This window comes from Dipteris shenzhenensis, chromosome 9 (assembly GCF_047967505.1).
Source record: "Dipteris shenzhenensis isolate YYH24624 ecotype China chromosome 9, Dip_SZ_1.0, whole genome shotgun sequence".
Lineage (NCBI taxonomy): Eukaryota > Viridiplantae > Streptophyta > Polypodiopsida > Gleicheniales > Dipteridaceae > Dipteris > Dipteris shenzhenensis.
In genome coordinates, this window is record NC_141604.1 from 17,473,112 (window position 1) to 17,495,793 (window position 22,682).

The 22,682-nt window shown below is 42.2% G+C and overlaps 1 protein-coding gene and 1 pseudogene across 3 annotated transcripts; one reads left to right on the forward strand and one right to left on the reverse strand.

The window, feature by feature from the left end:
- The first annotated feature begins 9,164 nt into the window (after positions 1-9,164).
- On the forward strand, positions 9,165-11,782 carry LOC147898304 (serine/threonine-protein kinase SRK2A-like). 2 transcript variants are annotated; one of them, XM_087379131.1, is made up of 9 exons: positions 9,165-9,617; positions 9,722-9,796; positions 9,881-9,982; positions 10,059-10,112; positions 10,194-10,286; positions 10,422-10,514; positions 10,598-10,702; positions 10,788-10,886; positions 11,010-11,782. In XM_087379131.1, the coding sequence occupies exons 1-9, from the start codon at positions 9,441-9,443 to the stop codon at positions 11,280-11,282; spliced, it is 1,071 nt and encodes a 356-aa protein (XP_087235257.1). In that variant the 5' UTR covers positions 9,165-9,440; the 3' UTR covers positions 11,283-11,782. The 2 variants fall into 2 exon arrangements, with proteins under 2 accessions (XP_087235257.1, XP_087235258.1); XM_087379132.1 differs by having other exon boundaries at positions 10,990-11,196.
- Positions 11,783-18,124: 6,342 nt separating this feature from the next.
- On the reverse strand, positions 18,125-22,343 carry LOC147898305 (DExH-box ATP-dependent RNA helicase DExH18, mitochondrial pseudogene; annotated as a pseudogene). The gene is made up of 2 exons (XR_015541601.1): positions 22,117-22,343; positions 18,125-22,029 (listed from the first exon to the last, which is right to left on the reverse strand). The product of XR_015541601.1 is annotated as a DExH-box ATP-dependent RNA helicase DExH18, mitochondrial pseudogene (transcript).
- Positions 22,344-22,682: the final 339 nt, after the last annotated feature.

Sequence of the window (22,682 nt, forward strand, 5' to 3'; positions counted from 1 at the left end):
GGCACGACACAAACGTAGTGAGTTGTCCAAAGGCCACACAACCTAGTAGGCAACACAAACAATCGAGCATGAGATGCTAGCAGCAACACTACGCACATAACAGTCGATGCAACACCACAAGCAATAGCACGACAAAGCAATGAAGTAGCTCGGTAGACACAACAACGGCTACTTTGCCTCAACAAACGAACGATAGACGCAAGGCACATGCAACAACATTTACAACAGAGAATAAAAGAAGCAAGCATTGCAGCATGTGAGCATGCGATCGCTAGAGAAAACATAGAAACTAACCCATAACTTGTAACTTTGCTTCATCGTCTTCAATAGTTTCACTAGCACAGATTCATTTCTTCATTTCTTTTCAAAGTCTTTGCAAGGCTTAGGCCACGTGGTAGATAGGGTCAATTAGGTAAGTTGGGGTTTTAGTGTGACATCGTAGTACAATCACGTGGCAAATAGACCTATTCACAAAGTGCCACATGGCATCTTTAACCTATTAACCATGGACACTAATAAAAGAAAATGAGGACACTTGGTAGCTTGGAGGAGAAGAGCTTGCTAAGAGTCACAAAGAAGGAACTCTTGGATGAAGGCTTTGACAGGGGAGGAGTGGAAAGATGAGGCAGGCTTTGAGTGGGAGGAGGTGGAAAGACGAGGGAGCTTTGGGAGGAGGCAATCTTTAACTTATTAACCACAGACACTAGGAAAAAGAATGAGAACACGTGGTAGCTTGGAGAAGAAGAGCTTGCCACGTGTCACAAAGAAGGAGCTCTTTGGATGGAGGCTTGGAGAGGGGAGGAGGTGGAAAGATAAGGTAAGCTTTGAGTGGGGAGGAGGTGGAAACATGAGGCAGCTTTGGGAGGAAGGAGAAGATAGAAGGTCAATGGAAGGAGGAGATAGAAGTTCAATGGAATGAAAGGAGGATATGGAAGGCCTTAGAGCCATGGGTTAAGGCTTAACCAAAATTTCAAAAGCCAATCCAAGTACGTAAGGTGAATTGATTAGCAATTTATGAACCGGTCAATGCATGTGCCAAAAGAAGAAACTGATTGAACGCTGGGAGCGTAACTCCCTAAAGCAAATGCTTTAGGTTAGTGGTTGGTTGAGAGAAGATCCACCTTCAAATGGGGAGTGGTTGATGATGGTCATGTATCTTTGCCTATGCAAAGCACGGGCTTAGTTCTCATCTATGTCCAATCAGCCATATCAATGAGTGCCATAGGCATCTATGTCCAATCAGGCACATCAATAAGTGACACATCAACATTCACAAGCATCATGCCATGCTAATACATTGTCATGAAGTCCATGTCATCCTTGACACATCATTATGCCCCATCATCAGTGTCACGTAAGCACAGTGTTCCACACAACCATACTTTTGTTAGAGCGTGTCAACACACTGTCACATCATCACACAATGCCACATCATCATTTTTTGACTTCTTGGACAAAGTTTGGCCTAATTCTCAAATGGCTATAACTATTGATCCTTAAGGAACTTCACACTGATCTAAAAGCAAAATGATCAACACATCATGCACCTTGCATTGAGCACATTAAGTATGCATTCTAACTTTTTCACAGTTCAGAATCATCAAGCCTCTTTATCGGAACCACGTCCTCATCCATTGTTGCAACATCTTCCACCCAGCATATAAAATGAACTAAGATATAAAAAAATTGAGACGTTTTATGCTTTGACTTGTAATCCAGTTGTAGACTACCATGTTCGTAGAGGAGATCCAACTCCAACAATCCCAGTGAGCCATTGCATGAATCACTTGATTAGTTCTCACTGGCATTGGTCCATTCGGTTCTATCATCGATGTTCACACACATACATTTGATACCAACTCACCTTGGCATATTGCAATTCATCACACAGTGTAACACTTTGTAGAGTGAGGTTCCTAGAATTTGGGATAGTTGCACAAATCTTGTACATACATGCCACCCATGTAAAATTACATTTTACGATGACTTGGTTCATAGAATTTTTGAGTAATCCTATCACATCCAGATAGTTGGATCATTCTTAGAAAACATTGTTTTGAGAGAGAGTATCATAGTGTTATAGTTTGACAAGCTCAACATAAGCCCCACAGCAACAGCTCAAGCATCAGTCCCGCAATGGTAGCTCCTCATAGTGTTCTCATGGGTAGACACCCTTGATGGTACATAGGTAAGCCTCTAGCACAGAGCACCAAGCTATTTCTAGCATGAAGCTATTCACAGTCACATCATATTGATGATACACCAGCCATGATTCACATAAGATCCATGGGTGAAAAGAGAACCTTCTTGACCTTTCATTGCCAACTCAAACCTCTTTGTCCTTGAGAGATTGGATACCATATGCTAGTATGGATTAGCCTCGAGTTTTTCATCCTACACATTAGTAGGTAAGTCCTCAAGACGAGACACTTTCATCTACATAGCAAGGTATACAACCATCACATTCGTGCATGAATCCTACTCCATCTATTGCCACATCACATGACGAAGATACTAAATAGGAGTTCAACAGTGATAAGTAATTCCTTAGCAGAAGGCTCTCTCATCTATAATAGCATGTGAAGATACTTGCTAGGTTTCCGATATTGCCTCAAAGATTTAGATCGAAGTGCCAAATATTCTTAAGATGGATTGGAAAAGGAAGAGTAGCAAAAAGCAAAGCAAATCAATTAAAAGATGAGTAATTAATCTCAAGAGATTGCTGAATCTGTTATGCATTCTGGTACCTAATTAAAGAGTGTGATTATATGAATAAGAAACTTTAAAGAAACTGAACATCATTTGAGTAGGTTTCAAGTCAGACATATAAATTGCGCTATATGTGTTTATGACCCTTACAGGACGACATTGAGCTCATGGGAACCTAGCATGTATTGATTCCCTTTTCTCACCAATAGTTAGTCAATGTTGCTCTCTCTCTCTCTCTCTCTCTCTCTCTCTCTCTCTCTCTCTCTCTCATCTAGAAGATTAGCTGAGCGCGGGGTGGACACATGGTATGCACGTATATCCACATGGTTTGCAAGACACGGGATTAAAATGGGCAGGCTCCCTCCCTTTCAGTACAATATGGATGCACCCCCTGAGTTGATCCCACGTGATGAAATTAACCATATCATACAGTTAGATCTCCTCTAGGTCGACACATCTTGAACTTGGGGGGAAGATCAGGAGCTCCCCACAAAGGGACAGTTCTACTACGATCACTTCTTGAGCGTCTCGGAGGAGGGATTCATCATCAGACCCCAGTATTTGGAGGATAGAGGAGTCTCACATGCAATGAGGATTGCTATTGGGGCAGATGTGGGTTTCATCTTAAGGATTGAGATAGGGAGAGTAGCACGTATACCCAGAGAGCATTGGATCTACATGCTACACACAGTGGGAGTGATTGAGATAGAGGAGCACTTTCTCTGCACCTGCCTAGCCTACTACGATATTCGAGGGTGATACCACTATCTCTACCAGGATGGGAGTGGCTTCGGTCGACTCTCACGATTGATCCACTTCCGTGACCAGGTCTACATTGGGCTTTATCTACTTGAGATGAACCGACACATGGAGACCCTGCTATGATCAAACCACTAGGATACAGAGACTGACCTGACATAGCGGTGAGTCACAGATTTCTATGTTTTTGAGTCAGCCCTAGGACACAGTGGGGTGGAGCTAGCTGATATGCGGTCAGTCTAGATTTCTAAGAGAGGGGAGCAAAGGCCACCCGCAACATGGAGAGCGACGAGAGCACCCTCTATTGAGGTCATACCTATTACACCTTTTCTCAGAGGAGACCGCTTGAAAGACGAGGGGTCACTTTGAACATAGCTCAGCGGGTTCAAAGATCAAGGAGACCACATCCCCCTCTGCCACCATAGCATGAGAGAGCCCAACAACCAAGACATTTTCATCCCTCATAGACAACAGTGCCTGGTTTACGATTCTGAGTTTTGAGTTCCAGCTTTAGTCTCTCAGCCTATTTTAGATAGCACATGATATGTTTTGTACTTGGTTTTGCTTGAGCTATTGAGCTTCTTTCTTTTTTCAGCATAGTACTCAGCAAGGGCCTTAGCGTACCCTTTGCTCCAGCCCTTTATGGCCTGTATAAGTTCCTTTCCCTTTTGGTGTGTCTTGCAATTTGTCACATACGCATGTGAGGCCTTTCGCAGACGTTAATCTCTCTCTCTTTCTCTCTCTCTCTCTCTCTCTCTTAAATTGATGTTATAAAAGCCACCTTATGTTAAGTTATATTCTATAATAAATCGGGAGGAGTTGAGCTTGGTGAACTCCCTCGATTCTCATGTTATCCAAATGTAGTTAGTCACTTTTTCGGTGTTGTTCTTTGTCTCATAGACCCATGATGTCTTTTGTAGATGCTAATCTCTCTCTCTCTCTCTCTCTCTCTCTCTCTCTCCAAATTTGTGCACTCAAGCTCTCTTCCACACCCTCCTTTGTTTTTCCCTTATGGTTTCAAAGACTGAGATTATTTTATCCTCTATTTTAGTGATAAGCCCTCTAATTGAGGCATATTCCACATCTTTTAAATCTGTATAAAATCTTACATCTCCCTATGCTTGCACCCCCTCTAGCTAGCATCATTGTGCTGATCTTATACCCACTCTAGTAGGATTTTGTGCCTAACTTGGTGAACAGATAAATTGGTGGTGTTTCATACGAATAGTTTTCTTCCCTAATGTATTAAACCCTCTCCTTTAGCATTATCTCAAATCTTACAGCTCCTTATGGCTTGTACCCACTCTAGCTAGTATTTTGTTAATCTTATACACACCCTAGCTCCTTGTCACTTGTACCCACCCTAGCTAGTATTGTGTTGATTTTATACCACTTTAGTAGTGATAAGCCCTCTTTTCTATTCATTATTGTTGTACTTGAGGCATCTTATGCATCCTTTAACATGGCATCAAATCTATAGCTCCTTAAAGTTGTCCCCACTGTAGCTAGTGTTATGCTCATCTTGTAGCTTATGTTGTGACCTACACTTTTGCTTTTAACGCTCCATCTACATACCTTTGAAGTTTTCAAGTCATTGTTATTCTCATTTTGGTCATCTTAGATTTGAGCACTTGTGTTGTGGAAGAAGGTTCATGTGAGGAGAGGTAGGTAGCCTCTCCCTCCTCACCAATCATACTACTACAACTTGGTTTTTTGTGGAAACTTACTGCATGAGACCCTTCTAAAATCTCTTAGCAATAATCTTAGAGTCCTTGATGCCTTGGAGTAGCTTTCATAGTTCTCCAATCATTTGCAATAGGGAAGAAGAAGACACTAGTCACTTTTATAGCCTCTTGACATCAAGTGGTATCTCTACTAAGTGCTCAACATCATTGGTTGTCCCTCATGATGGAGTTCACAACTCAGTTCGATGATTGCTACATATAACACCAACTTTTCTTTCTTAAGAATCAGTCTCTCCCCTCGATCTTCCAATAGTTTTGTGTTAATTCTGCTCCAAGAGAGGGACCTCCTCCAGTAGCACATCTACATTGCACACAACCTATTTGTATAAAGAAGATAAAAAAATGCATCCAAGCTTATTGTACCAAGTGTCTTGAATGAAAGGAAATTAGTCCAACTGTCTTAGATCAAAGCCAGAGTAATATGTCCACAAGTGATTGCCTTGTCTCAGGCACATGATCTATATAACTAAGAAAGCATAATGAAGACCTTGCCTAGTTGGGGACTCTTGGAAGTGGTGTTGAACTACAAGCCCAAACTCAACATGACATCATTGACATATACAAATGGAATGAGCATCGCTACCTCCACTAAGACATGTCCTTCTAGAGTGCGTTGCCTATATAAGATTCCATAGAGGGGAAAGTTGGCATAAGGATAATAAGCAAAACTCAAAATTTGATCCAAGCGTAAGCTGCTATTGAAATTTTGGAAATCTTCGCGATATACCGATAGTATATTTTACTAACAAGTAGCTCTACCACTTGCTCATCAATGCCAACAACAAAATAGCTTAGTCTTATGCTTTCAAATAGGAAATGATGGGAACCCAAATGGTTTTGAGTTAGAGATAGAAAAGGAAGGACCTAAAGTAGCACCATGCCTCTTCTATATAAAAGTGAGTGAGGGTGATGGTTTAGAAGACAATCAGCATGCCTCACCTTCAAGGAGAAAATGGAGGTGTTGATGGAGGTGGAGGTGACTATTATTGTTCAAAGATGTTGGCTTATTTGGTGCCCCTTAGTTATAGTCTATGTGTTTTGGATCCCTCTTGTTGAAAACTTCAAACTTTTGTCTAGGTAGTGCCTTGGCGAAAAGATCTACCATGTTACAAGGAATACTTTAATTTAGGAGTGGTGTCCCCTCAGTAGCATCTTTGGTGTTGCCCATGTCTCATCTCTTAGGTGTTAGCCTTGATTTCCCCTTTCTATCCTAGATTTGGTGCAACTTTTTCTTGGCATCTTCTAGTGTAAACTTGCCCCTAGTCAATCAAGCAATTTATACAACATGGTTTTCCTTTTCTAAGGCCAACAACAATCGTTAGACCATAAGAGAAAGGACAGAGAGGTCCAAGGGAATCTAAGCATGTGTAGACACAGTTAATATTAAAGATTAAGTTGTGATTCTCTTGGTGAGATGATGCTTTGTTATCTAGACTCCACATACCATGGATCTTGACAAAATCTCAACAGATAGTTGTGCTAAGCAAGATAATACAAGACTAAGGCAAGCAATGGATGTGCAGGTAATACAAGACTAAGGCAAGCAGTGGTGGATGTGCAGGTAATACAAGACTAAGGCAAGCAGTGGATGTGAACGTGCGGCTAACAAAACTGAGAGAAAGTGATGGACTTGAAAGTCCCATCATGCATTGACGTTTGATGTCTTCTCAAAAGTCAAAGTTGTTGAGAATTGCCTTTAAAATGAATACATACTTTGTAAATCCTTTGTAAGGATGATGATTAAGAGTCAAAGACATAGTCACCTTGATGATAACTTTGAGGGATTCAAAGGAGATGAAAAATGCATGCATGATTATTGGGTAGCTAAGCCTCTACACCTTTAAAGTAATGATTGATTGTAGTCCCTAGTAGGTCAAGTTCAATATTCTTATGCACAACTCTAATGTTTTGTCTTTGGTTTCCACCTTTTATTTTTCTTTGATCTCCAACTTCGGGCTTTACATAATATGTGCCTTCTACTCAAATCTCATGGATCCCTTAAATGGGTGGAGTAGCCTTGCCTTCAAAAAAATTGCATTGGTACATCATTGACCTCTGCTCATTCAAAGAGTCACTTGCCGAAGTTAAAAAGCATTGGATTTATCTTTGCTTGCTCCTAGATCCAAATGTGTGTATGTGTAGGGATTAAGCTATAGAGGACTTCGTTGTTTTATATTTTACAAGTTAACTTCGCTTGCTCTTGGATCCAAATGTGTGTGTGTGTATGGATTAGTTGGTTTCTCTTAACAATCTCAAGCTGTAGAGGACTTCATTGTTTTATATTTTACAAGGAATACTTTAATTTAGGAGTGGTGTTCCCTCAGTAGCATCTTTGGTGTTGCCCATGTCTCATCTCTTAGGTTTTAGCCTTGATTTCCAGTTTCTATCCTAGATTTGGTGCAGCTTTTTCTTGGCATCTTCTAGTGTGAACTTGCCCCTAGTCAACCAAGCAATTTATACAACATGGTTTGCCTTTTCTAAGGCGAACAACAATCGTTAGACCATAAGAAAAAGGATAGAGAGGTCCAAGGAAATCTAAGCATGTGTAGACACGGTTAATATTAAAGATTAATTTGTGATTCTCTTACTAAGATGATGCTTTGTTATCAAGACTCCACATACCATGGATCTTGACATTCATGTCTTTGATATTTTTTCTCGCGTTTCTTGGCATTGTTCTTGCAATGTACTTGGAGCCCATTGTACTATTATAAAAGAAAAACCTCTTCTTTATGGTGTCCCCTCAATATCTTCTTTAATGTTGTCCATGTCTCATCTCTTAGGTTCTAGCCGCCATTTCTCCATCTATCCAATTTTAGTTGCAACATTTTCTCGGCATTTTCTAGTGTGAACTTGCCCCTAGTCAAGTAAGCAATTTATACATAATGGTTCACCTTTTGTAAGGCCAACCACAATCATTTGGACGTAAGAGAAAGGCAGAGAGGTCTAAGGGCATCTAAACATGTGTAGACACGGTTAACATTAAAGATGGAAAAAGGCAAATAATAGGATGTGAGTACTATAAAGTACCAACGATCGTGATGAAAAAATCAATGCACCCTTGCATTGGTGGGATGTGTACTTTTGTCAGCACGTATGTATTCAAGCTTGCCAAAAGAAATCTCATGGATGTTCTACCCACAATCATTAAACTTGAATTTCAATGGGATTGAGGCACATTAGATATGACACATATTCCAATATGTAAAGATGTGAAGAATGGAACCATACATTAACAAGGTGGTAAAACCACCATGGCCCTCTTTTAATGAAAAGGAAGAGTAGATGGATCTTAAGAAAACTAAGCTAAGTAACGTTTGAAAGTGATTTAAAACACAAATGACCTTCTTGACAAAGTAAACTAGACCCAATATACATGGAAGGATGTTTGGATTAAAAAAACCAACTATCTCTCTAGCAAGGGCCAAAAAGGAGAGGAAAGAGGTAAGATATGACACTTTTAAGCCCCCTTACTCACCAATTCCTAAAGCGTGGATGAAAGGGGCATAAGTTGACCTGGTTGTCACGTGTCTGAGTTTTATTAGATTCGCAAAATGGGGTGCACCCATGGGTGTGGGAAGCCTCATCCTCCGTGTCTGAGTTTTATTAGATTTGCAAAATGGGGTGCACCCATGGGTGTGGGCAGCCTCATCCTCCTGTTCATAGCCCACCCATGCTTAAGATTGCCTGAAAAACCTTAGGCTGCCCAATCCAAAACTTGCCTTGGTGGGCCATTGTGATAATGCTTATAAAGGTAACATGTGTGCGGTACTTACCTTAACTAGAAATTGGTGAGAGAGAGAGAGAGAGAGAGAGAGAGAGAGAGAGAGAGAGGGGGAGGAGGAAATGTGGACGGGAGGGGGTAGGTGGGGGGTGTGGAGCATACGAGGGGGGAATATATATTGTTATTTGTGTGGGGGCAAAAGGACTCAAAAGGGGAGACAAGTGAGAGGAGGATAAAATACTAGGAGGGCTAAAAGCTCCAATTCTGTGTGCGTCAATTTGGAAGGGGAAGGGAAGGGAAGGGGAGCGGAGGGGATTTCGTGCTTTTGATTTTCAGCCTCCTCCTTCTTCTTCTCTGCTGCTTCTCCATCGCCATCGCCATAGCTTAGCCCCTCGTTGACCTTCAGAATGCTTTCATAGCTCCCCCCCCCCCCCCCCTCCCCCCTCCTCCCCTCCCCCCCCCCCCCCCCCTTCCCCTCCCCTTTCCTCTTCCCCTCTCTTTCCATGGAGCGTGGCGCCGTCGGAGTCGGTTCCTCCCTCGACATCCCCATCATGCACGACAATGACCGTTACGAGCACGTCAAAGACATCGGCTCCGGTAACTTTGGCGTCGCTCGCCTCATGCGTGACAAGGCCTCCAAAGAGCTCGTCGCCGTCAAGTACATCGAGCGAGGAGAAAAGGTAGGCTGCTTTTCTCCGGCTGCTGCTGCAGGAGTGTCAGTCTTGCCCGGTTGGGGTTAGAAATGGACGACGCTCACGGCCGCTGCTGCGATTCTTCTTGGCAGATTGATGAGAATGTGCAAAGAGAGATCATTAACCACAGATCGCTGCGTCATCCAAACATAATCCGCTTCAAAGAGGTAAGCAGCTAACAATTTCTGCCACGTAACTCTCTGCATGAACCACTGTTGTACCCAGACCTCATGTACCTAGCACTTTTGAAGGTCATACTCACGCCAACACATTTGGCAATCGTGATGGAGTATGCCGCCGGCGGGGAACTCTTCGAGCGCATTTGCAACGCCGGCCGATTCAGTGAAGACGAGGTCTGCATGTGTAGGATGTTAGAACTTTTGAATTTGATTTTCAACCCGTAGCTCATCTACCTTGTCCCTTCTTCAGGCTCGGTTCTTCTTTCAACAGCTCATTTCGGGCGTCAGTTATTGCCACACTATGGTACTCCCCGCCTTTGATCGTGCTCCTAACATGGAATAGGATAGAAACCCTGGTATCATAACATCCTTTTTTTAATGGCAGGAAATTTGCCATCGTGACTTGAAATTGGAAAACACTCTGCTGGATGGAAGCCCTGCTCCACGTCTCAAAATCTGTGATTTTGGATACTCAAAGGTGATAAGTGCCGAGCTGTACAGCCACACAATTCATTTCTTTAAGAATTACGGAGTGGTCGAATCAAGTCGTTTTGAACGTGGGTCACGCTGTCATGTGTCCTGTCCAATGTATATGAATGGGATGTTGATGCAGTCCTCGGTGCTACATTCACAACCAAAATCAACAGTGGGTACACCAGCATATATAGCTCCAGAAGTGTTGTCCAAGAAGGAGTATGATGGCAAGGTAAACCTTTCTATCATACGTTGATTGTTATTTTGTTTTCATGTGCTTTGGAAGGTACCGTTTCATGAGTTTTTTGTATCCAGATTGCAGATGTCTGGTCGTGTGGTGTGACTCTATATGTCATGTTGGTTGGAGCATATCCATTTGAGGACCCTGATGATCCACGTAACTTTCGCAAAACAATTGGGGTAAATAAGTTTTGTCCATTTATAAAGTTATAAGTTGCCGTCTCTGGTTTCACACTTTTGATTGTGGGATGCTTGCTGTTTGCAGAGGATTTTGAATGTGCAATACTCAATACCAGACCATATTCTCATCTCTACAGAGTGTCAGGATCTGCTTTCGAAGATATTTGTTGCCAATACAGCCAAAGTAGGTTCTAGCCTTATGTGTAAGAACAACAAAGGAGAATCTTGCGTATAATGTTCTTGATACACTTTATGTCTTGCATTTTGAACTTTTCTACTTATTTCAGTGTGTTCCTGTTTGGGCCAGAGAATCAACATGGCGGATATTCAAATGCATGAGTGGTTCTTGAAGAACTTGCCTGCAGACCTTGTTGATGGCACATATGCCGGTGCTGAATCGGATGACGAACCATCCCAAAGTGTTGATGAGATAATGCGCATAATTGCGGAGGCAAGGATCCCTGCTGCAGGTTTCGGAATAGGCCAGTACCTTCCTGATGCAAGTTTGGATTTTGATGACATGGATCTTGAGAATGACCTTGATGTTGAAAGCAGTGGAGAGTATGTATGTGCAATTTAGTGTGGTCAACTGATCTGAGGGTGGGAGTTGCATTCTGGAGTTACCTTGCCGGCAGCAGACATCTTCGTTGGTTCACAGCCTCTCCTCTATCATAGCCCACTTTATTGGTTTCTGAGAAAGGGCCTGTAAATTAGAAGTTTTGAACCAGGATGGTCCTGAGCCAGTGCAAGCTGGTTGAGGTGGCTGTTTGCTAAAAATAAGAGAGATTGAGCTATCTTTCAGCAGCAAATATCTGGTTCATCTGCATGATGTCGGAACTGTATGTCTGGGCCTTGCAGCCTTTTGTAATTCTAAGACTGATTGATTTACTATTGGTTTGAAGCTTATGAAAGCAAATTCAAGGAGACTTTGGAAAATCAGACGATAGTATTGCTTACTCAGCCAAGACTTATTGATGAGTTTTGTACAGTGGAGATGAGAAGTGCTGGGTTTTATGCATGGTCAGATTTGTACCCTAAACCTACCAGCATGTTGACTGGCTCATTACTGCCTTTTCAAGAGTACTATTTTGTTTTGAAAAAATATACTGTTGAAAGTTTAAGAATTTAGTTTCTTGTGTGATCCTATCGGTATAGTGATAATCTTCATACATGATTTGTTAGTTGAGCTCAAGATAGCAACTGATATATCATGAAGACTTGGATTCAGGAGTACATTTCAGCCAAGGGTGAACTGGATACATTATTTTACATTTGGAAGTGAAATGTTTGTGGGCATGTGGTTTCAAAATTAGGCATATGTTTCTTTTTGGAGACAGATGATTGGACAGTGAAAGCTGTCTAGCTTGACAAATCAAATGCTCATAGATATTTACTACTGACTCTGAAAATGAACGGGACAAAGTAAACCATCCCAATCGTTTTTCAGGTGTTTCAAAGTCTCACATATATTATATGTGAGACTTCATAAATGATTGGGACAAAGTAAACCATCTCAATCGTTTTCAGGTGTTTCAAAGTCTTACATATATATATGCCTCATGTTGGGAGCTTCAAGCAATAATTGCAATTTAATGACTGCCCCGGTTGTCTTCAGCAATTTTTCAACGTTGTCACTTGTGTGGAGGTGGGTGTCTGTATAATCATCATGTCAGATTCTATTTAAATACTAGGTTATTGTTTTCCGCATGTGCTGGAAGGCCCGAACTAAAGATTCCTTGCACCTGTCACATGCTGCCAAATGTGCATTGTAGTTCTTAGGAATCTGTTTCCATATTAGATATGAAGTGGTGACAAGATTATGGCCAAACCATGTATAGTTACAGCCTTCCAAAAGGGCCTCCTATGGAAATGTAGCAAAAGGTGGTCTTGAAAGCACAAACATTGGACTTGTGACTTGACCATTGATCTTTAAATGAGAAGAGCTTCTAAAAATGAATAGTACAATGCTGGGTAAATGGTTAGGTGGCCAAATCTTTGTGCTATATGGCTATTAGCAATACTAGTCCAGAGGATTGTTAAAATGGGTGCTAGTTCGGACTTGATGGGCCTTGCAACCATAGTGGAAATAACCATCCTCTTGTATTGTGAAGTATACTAGGTGGCCCCTAAAAAGTTTGAGACTGGTTTACATCACACCAAGGGTTTTGCATTAGAAGCTTTAACAAAGAAACAAGACACCATAGGTAGTGGCATAGGTGGAATTATAAGTTTTGTTATTGTATTGGGCAAATTCTGATGGCAAAATTTTTCATATACGTGGTGCTTTGAAAGAGAACTGTGCATGTTATTTAGGCAAAGTGTTTCACAGTGTTGTTCACAATGTTCCTCCTAGCCCTTGTGGCATGTCATTTAACACAAAGTTCTTTTTGGAGGTCAATAGCATGTGGCCAAGCATCTTACTAGGACACTGTCAATGTCTAAGGCCTACCTTGTCAACATTTAAACTAGCTCATTTGTTTTGTTCACTAGACTATCTTTTCTATATGCAATGGATTGAGGGTCAAACAATCTCAAAGCACATGTTGCTAGAGTTTCACTTTATTGAATTTTGCTTTTTGAGCACCTCTCCCTTTTGTGTCATCACTATCAATGGTTCGTTTAGTGTTGGGCTTCGTAAAACTGATGCTTTTTTTACTTAACATGTGTTTGCAAGCATTCGAGTTGATGTTAAAGCTATCCTAGAGTCCTACATTAGTGCTAGTATAACTAAGATTGTTGGCATTCGATGATTTCTTGAAGTAATGTGATTGATGCATATGATTGAACGGTTGTCACAAATTTCCTCATTCAGCCATCAACCAACCAAATATTCGAGCAGACAAGGGAGTCATAGTCATTAATGTAAAGTGCCCCTTCATACACCTGCAAGCTTGCACCCCCCTGCCCCCCTCCCCACCCTTAAAAAGCATACATTAATTGAGTTGGTGAGAACGATGAGGTCAACTATCTATTGAAGGGAGCTCAACAGGGCGATTAACTAGTAGCAAAAGCAAGCTCCTCAATACCATATCTCAAAACTACAATAGGGGCTACAAAAAGATTGAAGATAAATCCCTACTTGTCATTTGAAGAATGTCCGTGATGCTTGTTGTTGAATGCAAATGGCGTATTGAAACCACTGGTATTATCTATGACTAGAAATACAAGAATTGCTAGGCATAATACAAATGGCATACTCTAACCCAAAAGCTTGCAAGTGAGGGTCGTTGTGCTGAGATTAATCAAGTTCGTTTGCGAGGGCTCAATGTGGATAGTATTCATTAGTGTATCTCTTTAGTTAAAAGGTGGTTGTGCAATGGAGAAATAGGGCGAACTGTGGGGCCCCAAATGAGGAGAGCTTAGGGGGTTAACACCTCAACATCCATGAGAGTAGATAGATATGCAGCGAGTGGAAATCAGACTACCATGTGCACAACAAATGGCTGGTACATGGGCAGCACCTAGATCTACTGTTAGGTCATTAGCATGAAGGTATCTAGGCTGGTACGGTAGGTATAGCAGGTACACGAGCTAGGATGGTACAACAGGTATAGCAGGTACACACTGTACCTGGGCTGGTATAACAAGTACAAGGGCTGAAGCAGTGCGTAGCAGTAGCCCGTGAAGACTGACAGAAGCAGGTCGACGAAGCAGAGGCAGACTGACAACAACAGGTTGAAATAGTTGTAGGCGTCCAGACATAAGCCAGCAAGAGGAAGGTTTTATAGGCAAGGTGCGTCAGCACAGAGAGTCAATAGTCTGTCAAGTCAGGGCAGATCAACAGTCTTTAGAAGGCCCTTATAGTTGCAACAGACCTAGGTGCAGACATACATCTGTAGGAGAGCATAGGGACTGCATGAAAGCATAGGGACAGACATACATCTGTAGGAGAGCATAGGGACTGCATGAAAGGGAGCTTTTGTCTGCAGTACATATTAGGGCATACTTTTGCAAGAGTGCTCAAGCTAGAGCAACTACTGAATTCTATCAGGGACACGCCATGATCCAGCAGGGGCCTATAGCAGAGGATCACCAACAAACAAAGCTTGCTCTAGGTGGCTTACCTCAATGTGTGTTTGTTGAAGGTGTTGTCACAGTTTTGGCAATATTTTGCACATGGACATTACCTCTATTTATGAGAATTGACTGGTTGAATATCTGTGTGTATTCTCCCCATATCTAAAGCGTTCTCTCTATAAGCACACAAATTGAGTTGTGTTCCGCATTACTATCTTGTCATCTTGAGGTTAATCTCCATTGTAAAGTAGTGCTGGCCTTTAGCAAGCAACCTACCCTTACTTTTCTAGCAAATAAGGTACATATAACTTATCTTTTTAATTGCTCATGCTTGGTTGATATTGCAACCAATAATTGTTTTCAAACATTTTTTTGGTTGTATGCTTGATTGTAAAAGCTAGATGTTTAAAAAAAAGTGGACTCGAATCTACTCATTTTTTAAGAGGTGTTTTATGGCTGCTATGTTCCATATTGGTAGAGAACAAGTCGTTAGCATTGGGACATGCAAACGCAATAAATCATGATAGAGGCAAGAATGTATTGAATGAGTCCAGCGCATTAGTTCCAGCAAAGTATGGCTAGATGCATTCTTCTTTGTGGCCCTATGTGAAATGCCAATTTTCAAGGCTTGAATATTTAGCATTATTTATTAAGACCTAAAAACATTCGCACCTCCTACCAAAACTCAATTAATTAATTTGTCCCTCGTTCCACCATCCAAATTAACCAATTAATTAAGGTGTTAATTCGCCGCCTCCTCTTTCGCCACCTCTCAGACTCTCTGCCTCTCTGCCCTCTGCTTCCGCTCCCTCCTCCCACTCCCCAAGGGGGAGGAGCCTCAGCACACGCAGAGGTAAAGCGCGATCGCAGACAAACAATGCAGAGCTTCATCGATGGTGAACGCCAACTGCATGCTTGTGCACGTGCAAGCAACAAGATCTTTCAGCCTACGAAGGTAGAGATGGCATGCAAGGAGGCTTGACGAAAATTGCAATGGTGAGCATGAGCATTTTCCGTGTTGCCATGCAGAAAGCATGGCAAGCTTGATGATCTGTTCTTGTTTGCCCGATCGCTACTGAGGAGAAGAAAGGTTGGGCTTCCTTGCTTGTTGGCGAGATTTCTTGGCATTGCCGCTTTCGCGTTGCTTGCTTGCTTTACGCTCCCTGCGCTCACCAACCTTGCGTGCAGCACGCAGTGCATCTGTGGAGCGATCTCATGAATTGCAAGCCCAAATACGCTCGATTGTTCTCTTCGATCAGAGCAGTTTCGACTGCTCCCTACCTCCAGCCCTCCCCTCCCTCCCCCCCTCTCTCTGCACTCAACCCTCCCCCTCTCCCTCCGCTCTCTTCCTCCACTCCCTTGCTCAGCCTCCATCCACCCCTCATATACTTAGCTCCTTCCACCCCAACTCTCCCCCTCGCCAGGCTTTTCCACTCAGCCTCCTCCCTCCCTCATATACTTGGCTGAAGGCGGTTCTTCAGAATCTTCACGCTTCCCGCCTACGATTTCCTTAATCAATTTAATGTGGCATTGCGCTTAGGTTAATCCATCCCCCGGCCGCGAATAAATTAATTAATATGGAGGTTTCCTATCGCTGGGAGGCCCTATTCATTAAGACCTAAAAATATTCCTAGTATGATGTAAGTACAAACAACAATTTCAAGCGTTTGGCTTCATAAACATTTTGTCAATGAAATCTTTTGTAATAGCATTTCATGTGTTAGTTACAAATAGGTTCTAGCCAATAGCTAGCAATGCCCAAGAAGACCCAAGAACTAAAAATTCCTCGTAATGAGATTCTAGCACATAGCTACTAATGGCCAAGAACACCCAAGAACTGGATCGTAAAATTTGGGTAGTTCATATATTTTGTTGTGAACCTCAAATATATCCCCTAAAGCATTTCCATTATCAAAAGGTTCATCAAGGTAAGTTGGCAAGGGATCTATACTCGTTAGTGTATAGATAATGTGAACACATTACAACAAACAAACGTGGTTGAGCATAAAATCTCACCCAACAAAGCAACTCTTGAGCATAAAATTGTACCCCAAATAGTAAGCCTTCAGAAATAGAAAAACATGAACATCGAATTGTACCCCAAATAGTAAGCCTTAAAAAATAGAAAAAAATGAAGCTCTAATATTACCTATCATATTAAGATGCATATCACTATATTTTGACTAGCTTCATATGTGGATATTCTAAGAATATTCCCTCCAATCTAAGAATTTCAAACTGCATAAACATGCCTTTTCTTTTCCATTGTAACTTTTCCACCAATTTTAATTAAGCCACATATTCTTAAGTTTAATCCTCAACTCTAATTGTTGAACATAATGGACTACCACTTAAAGCAAGCTAAGCACCTTTGAGAAGAGAAAAAGGCTCAAGTAACGTGGCTAGTGAGAATGCTACTTTACACAAGATTTGAGGTTAGAAACTTTGGATGTTGAAATGAATTTGAGATTCAACAATGGAACCCCTTGAAAGAAAGAAGCCATCGTGATATTAAGCTCTAAGAATCTTAGGCACCAAGGCATGTACGCCTCAACTAGGTATCTGAACTAGCTCCATAAACCGTGTAGCACCATTCTTCTGATCTTGTTCTTCCCTTTTCTACAAAGATTCATAATGTTTTCCATATTTCTTTGTTCAGCAGAAGGCATGTGGGTCCAAATGCTTATACAGAATTCCCTCCCATGGACGAAAGTGACGAAACTGCGTATATTCCTGATAAAGTTTCAGGATTCCATGACATGATGATGAAGACTCTCCTTGGCAGCCCGATTCAATCGTCCAAGATCACCCCATATCTTTACCTATGACTGCACTCAATACTACACTATTCTCAGGCTTAGCGGATTGTTTACATGATGGGATTTCACAGTCAGCAGTGAACTAATTGTATTGCAGACTCAACCTTAATTTTGTACGAAAGGGGAGCCAGTCCTACCACTCTAACTATCTTTGATCAGTACAAGTTCCAAATTAATTCTCAAGACAGGTTCTTGCTACGAAGCTTTGCCTTGTGAATACCAGCGATTGGCTGAGTGTTCAGGCAACTCTCCCTACATTTCAAGAGATACTGGAATACTCTCCCAATCTGCCCTTGATGTTCCCCTCATTTAATATTTCTGAATTACCATGCAAAGTGTAACATGAATAAAGTTCTAAGCAGTCTAATTAGCAGGAGTCCTGTACTACTATATGGAAGTATGGGTTTGCTTGAGACAGTTTCCCTATTGACAAAACACTACAACAAAATGTGAACAAGGTATGCAAAGAAGTAGACAATTGGTAGTACAAGTAGCAACTAGTACATGTAGACAATTGGTAGTACAAGTAGTAACTAATACAATGCAGCTCCTTCAAGACCCAAAGCGTATATGAGTGCACCAAGGTTTTCAGGCTCCAACCAAAGCCCACTCTGCACAAACTGCGCTCAACTGCCTCTAAGTTGTCTTATAGGATCTCTCTAGAGCAACCAAACTCTTCTCCAGCTACAAGAGTACGATTGCCAACACCAGCGACAAACTGGAGCAAGGTAGCAAAGATAATCTTGTTCTGTTGTATTTCATTTAGTATAAATGAGGTTATACTGTTGAGGATGAGCTGGTTTCCTTCAAAAGGAGCAAAGAAGGAATTCACTTGAGCAAATTTGACTCTCCTTCATGCAGCCATTGTTGGCTCCTGCAGTTCCTGAACTTTAGTATCCTCTGACTTTTACAAGTACTCAATTGTAGGGCCTACTGATGCTGCACAGGCAGCTGAATTGACTGCATGATGGCCTGTCAGATGCATTGAATTAATTCTTTACAAATGTGAGTGGGAGGATGGCTAAGATTAAAAGCCACACCTGTTCTACACTATCATGTCACAGGCTCTCACACACTTCGGCTTGCTGTCACACAATTTGACGATAGGGATATCTTGCATGTACTATTCGATGACAATGCTGTTGTAAATTTATCAGTTTGCTTCCTGGCTGCTTCATTGGACTCCGCAAAGCCTCTGTTATTGTATAACAACTCCAAGGTAAGACTTTGTGCTGGCCTTGAGCTCCTGGGGATTCGAGTGAGATCTGAAGTGAATATGAGGGCCAGGGCCCGTGCAAATATGGCATTGAACCACCTCAGGGCCTGAGAGATCTTACCAAAATTTCAGACAAGAATGCCAGATTTCTGATTTACACACAGACTGGCATTGCGTCATTCTCTTTACTAGTCATAAGATCATTTGGATAATAAAAAAGAATCCCTCAATGATGAGGCCACTAGATCTAGGTAGTCATGGTATCTAACTCTCTTCAGTTCCATTGCGATTCAGGAAAAAGAACCATACCAGGCCCTCTTTCTTTCCAGTCTTTTAGTTCCTCTTGCAATAGCATTTAGGCTGCCGGCTTTGTGATTCGATACACATATTTGGACATATATTTCTCTCATTATGTAGGTTCCTCAGTGCTTCCATTGTTCTGAATGTGCCGTGGCGTTGTTCAATAATATGGCACAACTGTTACCCTAAGCTTTTGTGAACCCAAATTTTGACATTTTCTTATGCCATTTTAGATCAATTCTCACAATTAGCCCTTCCTTGGCAAGACAGAAACCACCGAATGCAGCCGCACCACCAAAATGCATCAAGCCTGAAGATGGCATCATACAATGACATGAGGCGCAGACAATAACAACAATAAGCCCAATTGTCAAAGGTCCAGCATACTCCACCTGCTCAGCCACCGTTCAGTGGAGAAAGCTACAGGTTGAACGGTGGAGAAAGCTACAGGTTCAGCTCTCAAGTCCTTCAATGTGTCAGCTGTGTAGCTCTGCCAATGATTCCCCCAGAAGGCGAGCAATGTCCACGGACATTCTTTCCGCTTCCTCTTTCTGAGGAAAGAATTCTGCAGGAAAATGTTGGCTCAGCCATAAGTATAGTGACAATAACTGATATTTTGCTTCAAGATCCATGAGCTCAAAGTCATTTCCAGCATACCCCAAAGGTAGCCCTAGTGCCAATTGAATGGGAAGCTTTCGACTGTAGGCACTCGCATACTGAAGAAGAGCCTCCATTGACTTTGGGCTCCTGACATTTACCGGCGAGAAGCAGAAAGTGAACCTTTCTTCAAGTGTTAAGTTCTTTATTAAGTCAATGGCCGAAGCCACTCTCCTGATGTTTTTATTCTGGCAAAGAAAATAGAATCCGTCTACACGACAAGTTTCAGCAAACCGCTCTAATAGCTCAGAGAAGCTCACATCTGGGATATGCTCTGCAAAAAGCTGCACTTGCTCATACATGGGAAAGAGGCCTGCACTGCAAGCCTCGGTGAAAGGTTGTTCCAAGCAGGTTATGAGATAGGGCAAATCTACAAGATGGAAGGTAGTTACAAACCCTTCAGGGTAAAGGCTTCCTCGCCGCCCAGCTCTTCCAGCAATCTGCTTTACAAGGGAAACAGGTACAGACTTCCTCAGCTCACCGTCGAATTTTTCAAGAGTATAAAACACAACTCTCCGTATGTTCAAATTAAGCCCCATCCCAACTGCATCACTTGCAATCAAGACGTCATAAGCAGTGCTAGGATCATTGAACAGCTTTGCTTGCTGTGCCCTTGTTTCTGGTGGAAGAGCCCCATAAACAACACAGCAGCGCTTGTGGGTAGCTTGTTCAACAGCCCGCTTTATCTCAAAAATCTCCCTTCGAGAAAATGCAACAATACAATCCCCTGGCTGAACGCTGCAAAAATCCCCTCCCATGGTTTTGGTGTCAACAGCTAGGGGCTTAAATCGCTCATATGAATATTCCTTTAGCTCGTCACCAGTGATAGAACACATACTCTTTATCATAGCCAGAGCACTAGGATCCCCACATAAATGAATTTCCTCAGCTTGCAGTCCTAGCAATGCTCGGGTCCAGGCCCAACCTCTGTGATCATCAGCCAATAGCTGTACCTCATCAATCACAGCAACTTTCCAAAGCTGCTGAGTTGATGCCATTTCTATAGTGCACGATACGTGATTTGAAAAAGGCACATCCTTTCTTTCTTGCCCGGTGTGGAGATTGCAGAGAACTCCATTGCCATTAGCATACTCATATACCTCCAAAGCTAGAAGACGAAGAGGGCTACAATATATACCATTGGACTCCTGCATAAACCGTTGCAGTGCATTGTAAGTTTTGCCGCTATTTGTGGGGCCATGATGATAGATGATCTTTCGTTTGATTGCACGGGCCAAGGGAAACCACGTGTGAGGTTTGGTCAAATCGGCTGTCTTAACCAAAGCTTGAAATCTTGCCATTTCTCTTGGAAATTCCCTGGTACAAAACTCAGAAAACATTGGAAAAATAACATTTTCCCTGACATAAGACGGCTCCATTTGTTGGAGTTGCGTCCTGAGTTCCTGTGGGCAATTTTGAAAGAAGAAATTTTGAAAAGCAGGGGCAGCCGACGGAAAGAGAGATGAGCTTATAAAAAGAGCCGGATCAGCATGTTGATCTGCTTCAAAAAAGTGCGTCAAGCTCGTAATGAAGCCGCCTTTGTGAAAGTTGGAAATATTTGCGAGCTTCCTTAACCCCGATAGGTCACTATCAAGAAAATCCGCTATCCTTTTATCTCGCGTGTCAAGTCGATCGTCTATCTCTTCATGACTCAATAATCTTTTAAATGCATCGTCACTGATTGTCACTGCCTGCCGAGATGCATAAGACAGTGCATCTGTTGTGCAATGAAATTCGTTCAAATTATGCCGGCAGTCGCTGTACCTTCTAGATTCTGACTTCCTCCCAATAACAAAACATATTGCAGACGGATTATTTAGAGTTTTCTCTGTTGCGATAGTCACACCACAGGGACCATATCGACGGAACTTAGCAATTGCTAACTGCCTTTGCGACGTTTTTGTCCGTTGGAGGAAATTATTTTCCTTGACACTCCTGGGGTAGATTACATTGCGATGAATAAAATTGAACAAAACTCCAATCCCTAAAGATGGGACGTCACACCTCCCAGAACCAGAAATTGTACCACAAGAGATGCTCCTTTCCCAATGCGCGGAGTATGTGTTCCTAATGAAATAATGCCATCCAAAGTCACGTTGCAGTGGAAGAGCAGCAGGCTGTTCGATTGCCTGTAACAGAGGAAGAGCAAACCCGAAATCTGATCTATTTTCGGGCCGTACAGATTTTAGAGTGGGAACTCTGATTCTGACCATCGTGATTGACTCTACAATATGCCTGCAACTAGGACGGTATCGTCCCATCTCCTGATAAATATGCCGCACTGTGCCTTGGCATGAGGTCAGAAAACCCTAATTCACCTAAATGCAAGCAAAAACTGTGAGAGTTAAGCTTTTTGAGCACAAACCACACTACCGGTTGAGAGATCGAAGAAGAAAGCAGCTCACAGAGATACAGCCAAGGCATGTCGAGAGAAGAACGTCCTTGGTAATGCCAGAATTTTCCGCCCTCTCGCCATTCCATCTTCGTGAAAGCTCACAGGCAAAACGATGCTCAAACAAGCAATGGCTTTCACTCCAAACGAGTAGCATGACCCGTCTACAACGGGTTAGACACCCGCTCGGCCGGGTCTCAAGGTCGCGATCTCACGAATCAAATTTAGGCTTTCTTAACAAATCTCAGTTCTTTTCAAGGAATTTTCACATTCGATCTCTAGCATTTTATGGCTCTTCTATTGGACCAGCTTTCTACCCTTCTCAATGTGTTGCCTTTCGTGTTTGTTGGACTCGTGTATCCCTCTATCATGAAAACGATTAACTGCGGTTCCGATTAGCCTTCTTTGAGTTAACCTATCCTTTATTTTAATTCTTATTCCGGCTTTTACTATTTTAGAGGGGGGGAAATTCGATGGGATCTACATTGTTACCAGTGTTAGGTCTCTATTTATTGTCTTGCAAGTTAGGCCAGCCGAGCCTACTTCGAACGCTTAACCTTTTTGATCCAATCACAACTC